Raw genomic sequence first — 13,324 nt, 5'->3', positions numbered from 1 at the left:
AAAAGTGTGAACAGAGTTGTGATAACTTAGGCATTTGTCTCGCAGCCTTATCAGATGTCAGACATCTCATGTGCTAAGAGCAGACAAATGTTTAATTGTGCGGTGATTATCCGTTATGACTTCAGCACATTTGTGGAATAAAATGCCTTAAAGTGTGTGGTTTTCCTGAAGACATGTTATGTTATAGTTACTTGCAAGACCAAAGTGAATGTCGCCAGGCTAGTTTTAGATTTGTATTGACATCTTAAAATGAACAGAAATTGAATATTTTTGTGGGGATGGGACTTTATATCAAATATTGATAAGAAATGCTGCCGATTTTTCTATTCTTTAGTGTATCAATATTGACAACATAACCAACGTATAGCCAATGATACGATAGCATCTGCTGCAGTGGGGTTTTTTTAAAAAGTTTATTGGTGTTGGCTACATAGATCTTTTTATATTTTTAAAATTCATCTTATTTTTTTAACTTGAGTTTTGAATTATTTTAATACCATGAGCAATTCTGTCATAATGTTTACTTTTGTATGGTTTAACTGTATTCTCGCATCTTGGGAACAAAGTAGGATGTAAATTCAATATAAGTTAATAAATATTATTCTTTTAAATTTTTAACTGCATTCATTCCCTTCTTCCTTTTGTGTAACAGGGCCTTAAACTCTGGAGTTGAATACTACTGGGACCAGCTGAATGAGACCGTCTTCACTGTGCATTCCAACAGTAGGAGCACCGAGCGGCCTGGGTAAGTCTCACAGAGGAAGACTATTGAAGCAACCATTTGTTATTTATTTATGTTCCCAATACATTGAGTCCCCTTGTGGGAGAAGGGCGGGGTAAAAATGAAGGAAATAAATAGTAAAATATTTATGTTCCCATTACATTTTCAGTGGTGTATTTCACTTTGTTTCCATCATACTTGCTCTTCTGATGTTTCTCTTCTGAGAAAAAACATTATCTTCCCAGTGGCACATGGCTATCACCAGATGGCATAGTACTAGTGGTTGTATTTTGTCAATGCCCAGCACAGCTTGACATTTTAAAATACCTCTTTCACTACGTTTGAAAACTGTATCTGCTCTTTATATAAAAACATTACATGAAATCATGATAAATAGTAAGTTTATAACTATGGACTTTTTTCATGAAATCAAGATAAATAGTAAGTTTATAACTATGGACTTGTTTCAATCTAAAATAGTTATGAGATCCAGCAGTCATGGTTACTGCAGGAGTTAGAGTAATGGTCATATCTTTAATAAAAGTCAAATATACAAGTAGAAAAACAGAAGATGACTAAATACCATCTGGATAATTCTCCATTAGGATGCTAATGTGATCCTGATAAAATTGTGGACATAAAGGTTTAGTATATTTTTCTTTCCATTTCTATTTTTTTAATTATTTCTTCTCCTCCTCCTCCTCCTCCTCCTCCTCCTCCTCCTCCTCCTCCTCCTCCTCCTCCTCCTTCTTCTTGTTCTTTGGTCTTTGTCTCTCTTTAGAACTAGCAGGGCCACATGGAGGACAGACAGGGATATGGGCCTAATGAATGCCATAGGCTTACAGCCACGAAACCCAACCACCTCTGTGACATCACAGGGCACACAGACCCTGGCTCCTCAGCTGCAGAATGCAGAGACACAAACCGAGAGGGAGGTTCAAGAACCAGGAGGGTCTGCTTCAGGGACTACGGAAGGTAAGAGAATGTATGTCAGTAGGAAAAGACACCCTCCTGATTACCGGCTAGGAAAACCTCCCAAAAGGAATGTATCTGCATATACAACTATGGCTTCTTGAGGATCATCCATGCCATCTTAGAGGATCAAAGATTAGGAAATATCTTACTTAAAAGACATGTAAAACTTCACAGGAGACCCGGCAGGTATCATCCATTTTTTCTCTATTATTTTTCCATAGACTTTTTTGGGTTAGATTTGCCAGCAGTCCTTCCATTTCTACCGTGTCATTCAGTAAAGAATTGGTTGTATTAGGCCATGGAGAAGGTCTAATATGAGTTATGTTTTAATGATAAGAGGTATATGTGCAGCTTTTCTTTCCATCCCATTTTAGTTTATCCAGCTTATAAGGATAATGCCACACATGCTTGGAGTTGCAAAGAATTATCAGTTGCTTACGCTGTATATCTGTCCCACTGAACTGTCAAAACTGCAGCTTAGGTTCATCATTCTGTGACTGGCAGCTATTTCAAAGGTGGTGAAGCTGAAACTAGCTACTGCATAGGATGCTATACCATATCCCGCTTGTGCAGTATGCCTTTTGAGGATATGATGTTTAACAATTCCAACTTCATGTCGTTTTGGAGCTGGTAAAGGTAATATAACAAAACAATTTATTTTGGAACATGGGGAGCCCTTAATATACCATGTTAACTGGATTTTTCTGGTAAATGAAATGTAGTTTGTGCAAAGTGAATATACTACAGAATTTAACATTAAAATATTAGTGCAGATAGTACTGGGTAGTGTATGGACTACATTCCATATTTATACAAATATCAGTTGCAAGTCAAATAAAATGCCAATCTAAAGAAACAAGAACTTTGTTCACTGTCATCTACAAGCCAGGATTTAAATGTTGTGTTACATTAATTTCAATACATTAATTTGTGTGCAGAATGCCTTGAATATTGCTGCAGAAATGTACATGTGTTTGTAAATAGATACATTCGAGCAAATTCAAGTTTCTTTCTTCTTGGTATGAAAAATGGCTGTTAAGTAGTAGTAGTTGTAGTAGTAGTAGTAGTTTTATTTCTTACCCATCTCTCATCACGACTTGAGGCGGTTTACAGCATTGCTAAAACACATTATCAAAAGACATACTCATTTAAAAACACCTCGTAGAATACACATATTAAAGCATATTTCTATAAAATAAATATCAAAATACCCAAAACAAAAATTAGACATAGAATGGAAGTTTAGAATTCATTATTAAAACTGTATGGGTTTGCCTGCTGGAATAGAGAAGTCTTCACTTGGTTGTGAGGCAGCCAGTGAAAAGGTTCTCTGGGTGTTGGTTGCCAGTCGGATTCTGACATGCTGGAGCAGACGCCCCCCAGAGGACCTCAGTGTTTGGGGTGGATTGTATGGGAGAAGGCAATCCTGTAGGTAACCTGAACCCAAACCATGTAGTGATCTAAAGATCAATATCAACACCTTATATTTTGTCCGGGAACTAATTGACAGCCAGGGGAGTGAGTTTAGGATAGGGGTAATATGCTCACTCCTGGATGTTCAAGTAACCAATCTGGCTGCTGTATTTTGAACCAACTGGAGTTTCTGGACTTGGTACAAAGATAGTCCAGTGTAAAGCACATTGCAGAAATCCAGCTTTGAGGTTACTAGCACTTGCACTACCATCTTCAGGTCCTCCAAATCTAGACAGTACCTTGAACCTCTACCATAATAAAGGCAGAGAAGGCATTACTATTTGTTTGTAATTCAGGGCTTGCCAACAAATTCCCTCAATTCCAAAACATAATTCAGTGCAGGATCCCAAACAATTATTAATTTTGGCAACAAACTTACCTGTTACCAGTACTACTTTTACCAAATCTGCCCTATCACATGTAAAAGAAATTGCCACAGATATCTTGCAGCAGTATGCAAGGCTTTCTGATCTAAATACCAGCAGTTTAACATTATTCATGTTTTTGTTGGGCATTGAAATTTCCAGTTTTTCCCAGATTAATCTTTTAAACCAAGAACTGGGAACTTGTAATGCCTTGGCGTCCCTAGAAAGGCTGTGTTTTTCCAAAGGATTTTCTATGAAATTGTGGAAAACTATACCAGCTCTGAGGTAAGGCTGAGTGTGGGTGGAAACTCATCTATAGCAGTAAAAGTAAAGTAGTATTTTCTGTGAAATAATATAGTTGGAATTCAAAATCCTTGATTGAATATCCCAGAGCTGCCACAGTATGGAACCTTGAAAAATATTGCATTTACTTGTGAGTTGAAATAAACATTCCCTTTAGTATTTCCCCAGGAGGTTTTCTGGATTAATTAGTATTTGTAAAGAGCTTTGTTGATGTAAATCATTAGGAGACTAAGTGGTATTGGTGGCACTCAGCAGGACAATAAAACACATTAATCTAGGAGGTGTTCAGTGACTGCTTTAGAATGAGGCAGCAAAGAAGAATTATATATTAAAGATGAACTGGCTTGTATATTAAAAAGAACAAAAACACTTTTCTGTTTTGTTGGAGCAAGCCTGGAGCAGGTCACTATTTTAAAAAGATGTGGATGCAATGTGTAAAGAGTAAAGTATAGCATCAGCAATAGGTCTTCATAAATGCAGCCCATTCTGCTCCTCTCCAGGGCCCTGCAGAGATTGTCTTTCTGAGAGTCTCTGCTTCTTCTTTGGAAGGATGACGATAATGTGAGTAAACTTATTAAAAGTGAATCCCTCTAGTACAGATGTTTCCTTTTCTGTCAGTTAATTGCTATCTTGTGTACTCTGCAGCCTGTGAAGCTTGCATCAATCAAAGAAATGTATGTTTAGGCAAAGATTTAGAAAATGACATAAATAAATGTTTGCCTCGAAGATCTCTTGCTGCTTAAAAAGAAAAGTTAACAATATAGGGGGAAAAATCCAACTGAAGCACAGCACTTTTAAATTCGATTGATTTCAGTGATAGCATATGCTCAATTCTTCCACTGAAAGTAATAGAATACTGAAGTGTTTAGCGTATTGTCAAAGGTTTTCATGACCGACTCCCTGGGGTGTTGTGTGGTTTCCGGGCTGTATGGTCGTGTTCTAGCAGCATTTTCTCCTGACATTTCATTTGCATCTGTGTGGCTGGCTTCTTCAAAGGATCCTCTGAAGATGCTAGCCCCAGATGCCAGTGAGAGGTCAGGAGAAAATGCTGCTAGAACATAGCCATACAACCTGGAAACCACACAATACGCTAGAAGTGTTTAGGTTAGGCTGGATCGTATCTACTATGCCTAGTATTTATCCATCTTGGCCAAGCTGTAGTCTGTGACCATTAAAATACAAACATGACAAATTTCAGCAGAGCAGTAGAGTGGAGCTTATCTCATACATGATCTCAATTTATGAATTTATAGTAAGAGCAGTCCTTTCCATTTTCATATAAAATACCTTAATAAACCAATCACAGCAAAGACCGCCACTATATCTTATCTTTTTAATGCCCAAAGCTGCTTCCATGATTTTAGATTTGTAGGCAAAATATTCTAAACTCTCATGTATGCATGAGGTAGTGATGAGGAATAATAGCTGTAGTAGTGGTAGCACTAACCTGCCTTCTTGCCAGTATTGGGACACAAATTTTAAAAAGCAATACAGTTAAAATATACAAGAAATAAAGATAAAAATAGAATTAAATAACCACAATGTTAAGGCATTTATTTATTTATTTATTTATTTCATTTTTATCCTGCCCTTCTCCCCACAAGGGGACTCAGGGCAGCCTTACATAAGCATCCGATGATGCTATCAATATAAATACCAATAAAATTACAATTAAAACAATAAAATCCATTTAAAACATTATACAGATTCAACAAATAAATTCATTAACAATAAATTAATGTGCTAATACACAGAATCCAAGCCGAGAGAATCCAGTGTCGCAATGTCCAAAATTTTCTTTCATATTGCCACTCCTCTCTAGTCAAACACCTGGTTCCAGAGCCAGATCTTCAGTTGTCTTCTAAAGGACAGGAGGGAGGTGGCCAACCTGATGTCCTTAGAGAAGGAGTTCTAGTTAGAGTATAAAATGCAATTACAAAGATAAAATACTATTAAAAACAGTATAATTTAAACCAATATAGTAGTGCATAGCTCATTATTTTAAAAGTTTCTATACTAAATGGGAATAAAAAAAGGTTTTTGCCTGCCACCAGCAGGATGTGAAGAGCAAGATGGTTCTTCACATTACTCTAGCATATGAGTTGGAGTCCTGTTGGTGACTTAACACTGGCATGACAATATAACTATTTTTTCTGACATTATGTAAGAATATATTGCGAATAATATCTCTTTGGATAGGATGCATGACAGCAACAGACAGCACTGCAGCTGGTTATCCCCCATCCCATTCGCCATTTTTCTTGTCCTTGCAAATCAGGGAGTTCAGTTGCTCTTTTGTTTCAAATTCATGATGCTAATGGGTACAACTCTTATGGTAGTAGGATTGTTGGAAGATCATTTCATGAAACCAAGGCTGAAGAATTCTAGAAGACAAAGGATAATAAAAATAGAGACCATTTAGGAACCAGAAGGAAGTCTGTAATGCTGTTTTATGAAGTCAACTTAAAAGACCCATCTGTTAGATACTTTCTAAATTTGTCTCCAGATTTCATTGGTGTTGATGCCACACTGAACAGAAAGAATTCGAATTCCTAGCACACGTTGATTTCCTGGCTTTTAGGATAAACTACTGTGAAGTGTTCCATATATATCAAGTAGGAATTTTAGAAATAGAGAGGAGCTTTGATGATGAAAAGATAAGTTTGAAACATTGGACATACTTCCTTTAAAATGGATTATGGTACATGCTTTTGAGATGCTGGCTCTGGGCTGTTTAAAAGACCTGATGAACTTATACTCTGAAGTGTATGACATCCACCTAAAAGCAACTCAGGCGTCTAAAGGGCAGATTTTGCTTTCAGGTAATTTCTGCCAAAATAAAATGATAGCAGTTACTTTTAACTATATATTACATCTGCTAACACATCTGCCGGTGTCTTCATTTTCTTGTGTTGGTACCTTTGTTGGCATTAATTTTCTGTTGTGGGTTATCCTTTTTCTGGCTGGTGAAGTCACTGTCGTTACCTCCTTGTAGGCCCTAATGGAGGTCTGATACCTGTGGAAGGGTACATTCTAAGTTTAAATTTTAAATCTTTTCCACAGGATTGTTCTTAAGGATGCCAATTGTTCCCCTTCTTTTTTGTTTTGCTTTCAAAACAATTTTTTCAAAGTGTTAGAAATAATGAGAAAACACAGGCTATATATGCAGGAAGTTCTGAATCTCTCTTCCATTTATAATTCTCCTACCACTTTAGATTTACTAACATTTCCTCCAACTATTCTGAAGGAAAAATAAAAGATGTAGGGATACAAAATTATTCTAAATCAGAATGATTTATTTCTAAGGGCAAAGCAGGGCACACTTTTTAAAGTATACACTGTTTACATATATATTCTTACAAACATGTTATTAGGCTACATTGCATAACTTAAACTTTGTGCCTCTTTTTAAATTTCAAATGTCACAGTAATGTTACAGAAATTATATAGTACTCTTCTTTGTCAAAACTTTATGTTACAAAAATTATTCTGTTTCCAAAATGTGCCTCATGTACATTCTCACACACATTATTTTTCCCAATGCTCCTTTTTTTTTCTAATAAGTTAGAAAACAGTTTACTATGTCTGTTGTCAACTACTATTTCTTCATCCTGGTAAAAACACAATTACAGGGAAGCAATCATGACTTCTGTACAGTCCAGGTAAAAATTGGCAGCAAAATTGGCAGCAAAATAAGCGAGAAAACTATGAAACACATCCAGTTGCACAATATCTTGAGTTTAGAATCTAGCATCTAGGAATTCAGACACCCCTAAAAGGAATATTGTACTCCAGATTTGTTTTCAAGAAGAGTTAAATGGGAAATATTCTGTGTTAAAACGAGAAAGAAAACAAGTGTAAGAGATCTATATTTGTAAAACAAATGATCAATAAATGACAATAAATTAGGACTGTGTTGACTTGCAAAAAGGCACTAAAGATTAGTTTAAGTGTATCAAGATAATCAGAAATTTCTTATAGAGTTCTTAGTAGAAGCCTGATAAAGGTGATCAGCAGTGCATCTTGTCTGTTGCTACTGATCCACCTTGAATGCACAATTGCCTCAGAGTGTATGATGTATTATTACTTGTAAAGGAAAAAAAGAGACCAATAAGTCTAATCATTGTCTTTCATGAACAAAGTACATATACCTTGTAGAATCTTTGAGCGAATCTCAATAGAAGATCTAAAATGGTTCCCAAGTAAACAGATTCATTAAGAGAAGTAAAAACATTGTAATTTTATTTGGATTAGGAAAGTATCTCCAAAATAATGTATCATATGGTGAAAATTATTTTTGAGGGATCTTTTCGAAGCTTGAAGTTTAAAAATGGCTGGATTGGAGAAATATATCTTGAAGCATACAATAAATACATCATATTTTATTTATATTTCATTATTAGTGCTACATTTATGAAACTATTGAATAGAGGCCATATAGCATTTACCTGCCTAAAATTGTATCTGTTTATATTTGGGACTGAAACCCAACTCTTCATTTACTGTTAGCCTTCTGGGCACTTCTTCTTTATGTTAACATTCCACACTTGTTCAATAAATGTTCAAACTAGAAACCAGTTGATTTGTTCCTGCTAGTTGATTATCTTAACTCCCCCCCTGGGACTATGAAACATGGCAATAATAAGAAATTGGATATTTGTTCCTACTCAAACTAGGTCCCAAATAAAATATTTACTTAGCACCAAATTATCTCAGTTAAGAATCCTATGTCCAGAAATTTTTACTGAGTGCCACGTCAGCCTTAAGGTTACCTTCAAGGGGGCTTTTGATGTGGCGGGCTGGATTCGGTCCTTGAGCCTTGCACATGTGTTATACAGTATATGTGACAAGACTTTACAGTTCTTTATTAGCAATCATCAGTGATTTTACAATAAGGAATGGGATAAAACTCCAGAATCCAGATGTCCACAAAGTTCATAAAGATTTACCAAGTCTTGGGGAGATGAATACTTACTTATCTAACAGTGGCATTTTGTTTTTGTCTAACTTTGTTACAATAAAATCATTACACCGTCACAGTTTTGAGTAACTTGTGAACAAGCAGTAACAACACAACCGAATGTTGTGTTGCCCTACTGCTTTCTTGGCCAACCTCACACTTTCTCTGAATATGACAGAATTCTTTCCAAATGAGAGAGGCACAGGTTCCAAATGAGAGAGGCACAAACCCACAAGAACAACCGAATGTATTTCAGTTCCAAATTGTGATATATCAAAAACGTGAAGAAGTCAACAGGGTTGTGAGAATACATTTGCAGGGCACTGTTTCTATGCAAAACAAATACATCAAAACAAAAAACAAAGTCCTAGAAGCATCCAAAAGCTTTGAGATATGTATTCTGTCTTATCAATCAATGCCTAAACAGTGTAAAGGTGAAATCTAGAACTGGACCCATACATTTTGCTATCTGTAGTAGCATGTGATTGGAGAAGTGTTCCTACCTCACAATTCTTTCTTGACGAGAATGCTGGAAAGAACTGCGGTAATTTTCCCTGGATAATCATGTGATATGCCCCTTGGATCACCACTCCATTCTTATATCTTATTCTGAAGATACAGTGCTGCACTATATTATAAGCTACTGTTATACCCTCATCATCAGGGAGAACATCTGGTAGATTTGCTGAAGTTGGCTCATAAATACATTAGACTTCAAGACACCAAACCACTCTATTGTTGTAAAAAACAAACAAACAACAACACCTCTACACAACACAAAAACCTGTGCCTCTCTCATTTGGAAAGAATTCTGTCATATTCAGAGAAAGTGTGAGGTTGGCCAAGAAAGCAGTAGGGCAAGTGGTGAAGCATGTGGGTCAAGCAATGATGCTGAAGATGTATCCCTTGGTGAAAATGCTTGCGTTGGCATCCTCATCTTTATTAATCAGATCTCTGCTGACATGATAAATTGCTGAGCAGCCCATGCGGCTGCTGTGGAGCCAGCACCTGCTCCTTCTGTGACTAGGCAACAGCTTCAGCCTTGGAACTCTGTCCTTGCTGCAGAATTAAAACCAATGTATTGCATGGAGAAGGCAGGCAGGCAGGAGGGGCTGTGTGAAAGGAGCCTAAAGGCTCACCATATCCCTATTTGGCAGGTGCACTCAATGTGAATATATGGCCACTTAGATTTATGCTGTTTATCCCCATACTCAAATGCTGGAACGTGGTAACTAAAATTTGTAGAAAAGTCACTTTCAAAAGCTGTTAAGATGACTTTTTCTAGCAATCCATGGAGGGGGTAGTGATGTTACACTATAACAGAGATTATAAGTACAGAGTAAGTACAGTCCATTTTTTGTGGATCCCAGATCAAATAAATGGCTCCAAAGTACTCCTAAATTATCTTTGGGAATATTGGGGGCATTTCTGCCATGTTTGAAGTTTTTCTAGACTCCCAGGAGCCCCCCCCCCCCCAAATGTGCTTGTGTCAGTGATTGCTTAACAGTGCCTTCTGTGAGCCCAGAAAAGCCCAAAACATGACCCCATGCGTTATGAAGACTGTTGGGAGCAAAAAGGGTGTTTGCTTATTGTAAGGGCAAGTGTGGTGTGATGTGCATCCCTCCAGTGCGGTTAAAATGTCCTCTATGGATCTAGTAAGTGCTAAAACCATGTCCCAGGTACTGTAGAGACTTTTTGGGAACAGTCTTTTCAATGTTATTTTACATGTGGGAGCAGGTGTAATATGGAATGCAATTTACCAAAGTCACCTGGCCTATATCAGCAAATACAGCCCCTGTCTTGATCTTTAGTGTACTTCTAATCTTTGCAGTTGTTGTAGTCAACAAATAGTAATCACCTTCTATTTTTCATGAAGTTATCTACCACATCTTGAGGCATCATTGTTCCTGTTCCAGATCGCTTTCAGTTTAGCATTTAGTGTTGTGTGTTATTGATTCCACTTTACATCACTATCTGTGCTGTGGTGGAAGCACCTTCATTGGAAACTTTTAAACAGAGGCTGGGTGGCCATCTGTCAGATATACTTTGATTGTGCTTTTCCTGCATGGCAGGGGGTTGGGCTAGATGGCCAACCCCCTTCCAACTCTGTTATTCTATGATTCTATGTTTATCTACTTTCTTATTTATTTATTTAGAACATTTATACCCTGTCCATTCTTGACCTCCAAGGAGGGACTCAGGACGGCTACCAACAGGCAACAATTCGATGCCAACACAATATAAACACATAATAAAATACAATCAAATACTTAAAAGTAAATATAAATATACATTAAACCAATCTGCCAGGTTAAAAACGTCATCTAAATCAGTCCAAATTGCGGTCAATAAAATCTCATCTTTGCCAGTAAAATCAGTCTAATCTGCAAATGCTTTCTCCCATAACCAGAATTTAAGTTTACTTTCTTACACTTTTTTCATATCCAGCTTCAAGAACTGGATACGAAACTGGAACTCCGTCTGGAGTTCTTCACAGTCTACTTGTGTTTTCACCATCACAAATCATTTGGTGTTGTCTACTGCTCGTTCCTGAGTCCAAGTCAGTTTATGGTTCAAATTCTACCTTTTTCTGCCCAGTCTGCTTAAAATCAACATCTCTTTTCCTAATGGCAGTTTTTGCACTTTAAAGTTACAACATAAAGTAATAAAAATTCATATTCTTTACAGAGAACCAGTACTGAGAAGCTTATTAGAGCTCATTCCTATCTGCTTAGCAGTGGGGGCACTGGAAGAGGTTACTGCACATCGTTGGTACAATTCTACCTGCCCCAGTACAGACTTGAGAGACTGTTTCCTTAGGCTGAACTGCACATGAACCCCTCCATGTTTTGATATTTCTGTACTGTGATACTGCAAAAATGATTGCAGATTTTTTTGTGTACATATCTGTGTTAAGTACTAGTTTATTTTCCTTTTTATGCAATATTAGCTTGTGGACTATCATCTTTCACATATTCTGTTTGGTTTGCATGTTGCTTGGGAAGCATTTGGCCACTTCCTCCTCTTTTGTAATCAGGCCTGATGGTGCTACAAAGGCTGTGGAAGGGAGATTTATATCTTTAATAAGGATCGGGTAGCCTGTGGTTGCTACCTCTCTCAGTGGAGCAATTCAGTACATTCCACTGAATAAGGATCTTTCCTAGGCAGCCTACAGACAAGAGGCGGCTAATTGCTTATACTTTCACGAGGCTGCTGCAATGAGCCATTTTCTCTCTAGGTATATGGTTTTACTGGAAGGAGGCAGTGCTTTGCCTTCTGTTTGTGAATAAAAGGGCAGTGACTTGTTTGGTACCCAACCAGAACTAATTCTTGTTGTGCATTCCTCATTTCATAGTTTAAAAAAAAACCCTTCTTTATATATTACAGTCCTCAGGATCTCCTAGCCACTATAGTAAGTGGCTGAGGGATTCTGTAAGTTGTAGGGTAAAGAAACTTTTTCCAAGCTCTCATTAGGAAAAGTGAATTAATAGTGCATTTGGGCAAAACATAGTGGGAGGGCAGAGTCAATCAACAACAACTCTAATCATGATGCATCAGACTTCCCACTTCATCAAGCTTGCTAAATAACAGCTTCTTCTTTTTTCCTTTCAGGGATAAGAAATAATGTCATTTTATACATTTCTGTTGTAATGACTGAAATGACACCATGACCCATCCCGCAAAGCTGTTTATTTTGAAAAGAGTGGTTTTACTTGAAACCTATGCTTAGGCTTATGATGTGCCTTCCCCTCCCTCCTCAATAATTGCCAAATGATTCCTGTTGCAAAAAATTGACAATATTCCTATCTCTTTTTAAATATCATATGGAAGTAGGACTGGGTCTGAATTTTGAAAACATACATGGAAGCACTCAGTTTTAAAATAAATCTGGAATGAATATGGATAATTCAGTTTATTTTGACAGTCTAGTATGAAGACAAACATTTTTGGCTTTCTAGCAGTTCTTGGTGGAAGGGAATTGTGGATAAATTGAATATTGGTTGTGTAGTTGACATCTGGTAGGACTAAAGGTGACTGCTCTTGTTTTTTCAGTTAATGTTTTGATGAGTCAGTTGTTGTAATATGAGCTGCTTTGACAGTATAAAACAATTCAAATAAAAACTAAAATAGGATAGAAACGGGTTCTTAACAACTGACAGCAGCATATGGCAGCTCAATAGGCATTTAGTGTTAGTAGCCTACAGTAACTGAACACCCTAAGGCCTATTTCTCTATGAGTTTTGTAGTCAACAAATCTCTATTTAATGGGCTTGCCTGGTAGAAAGAGAGGGAGTTGGTTGCTGCTGGTACCTTACTTGGGATTAGGTGAAGAGCCATTGGGAGCATAAAGCACCCTCAAAAGTAAAAATATTCACTTTGTGTAAATCATGCTTGTTTACATAATTCCTATCTCACACTTTCATGTTTGGTCCACTTACCGATTCTTGGAAAATGTAAGGATATAACCCAGTGGCCAACATTTAATGTGTGAGACTTCTGTCTACTTTAATTTTCACATGTAAATTA

At 37.0% G+C, this 13,324-nt stretch overlaps 1 protein-coding gene across 2 annotated transcripts in view; it reads left to right on the top strand.

Moving 5' to 3' along the window:
- Positions 1-13,324, top strand: part of AMBRA1 (autophagy and beclin 1 regulator 1) — a 168,294-nt gene that overhangs the window by 152,623 nt on the left and 2,347 nt on the right. For both annotated transcript variants that reach the window (XM_060763813.2, XM_060763821.2), the window contains 2 exons: positions 653-745; positions 1,503-1,696. In XM_060763813.2, the coding sequence (XP_060619796.2) occupies positions 653-745; positions 1,503-1,696 (287 nt within the window). The remainder of the gene's footprint in view (positions 1-652; positions 746-1,502; positions 1,697-13,324) is intronic.

This window comes from Anolis sagrei, chromosome 1 (assembly GCF_037176765.1).
Source record: "Anolis sagrei isolate rAnoSag1 chromosome 1, rAnoSag1.mat, whole genome shotgun sequence".
NCBI lineage: Eukaryota > Metazoa > Chordata > Lepidosauria > Squamata > Dactyloidae > Anolis > Anolis sagrei.
This window is presented reverse-complemented; position numbering and strand designations above follow the sequence as displayed.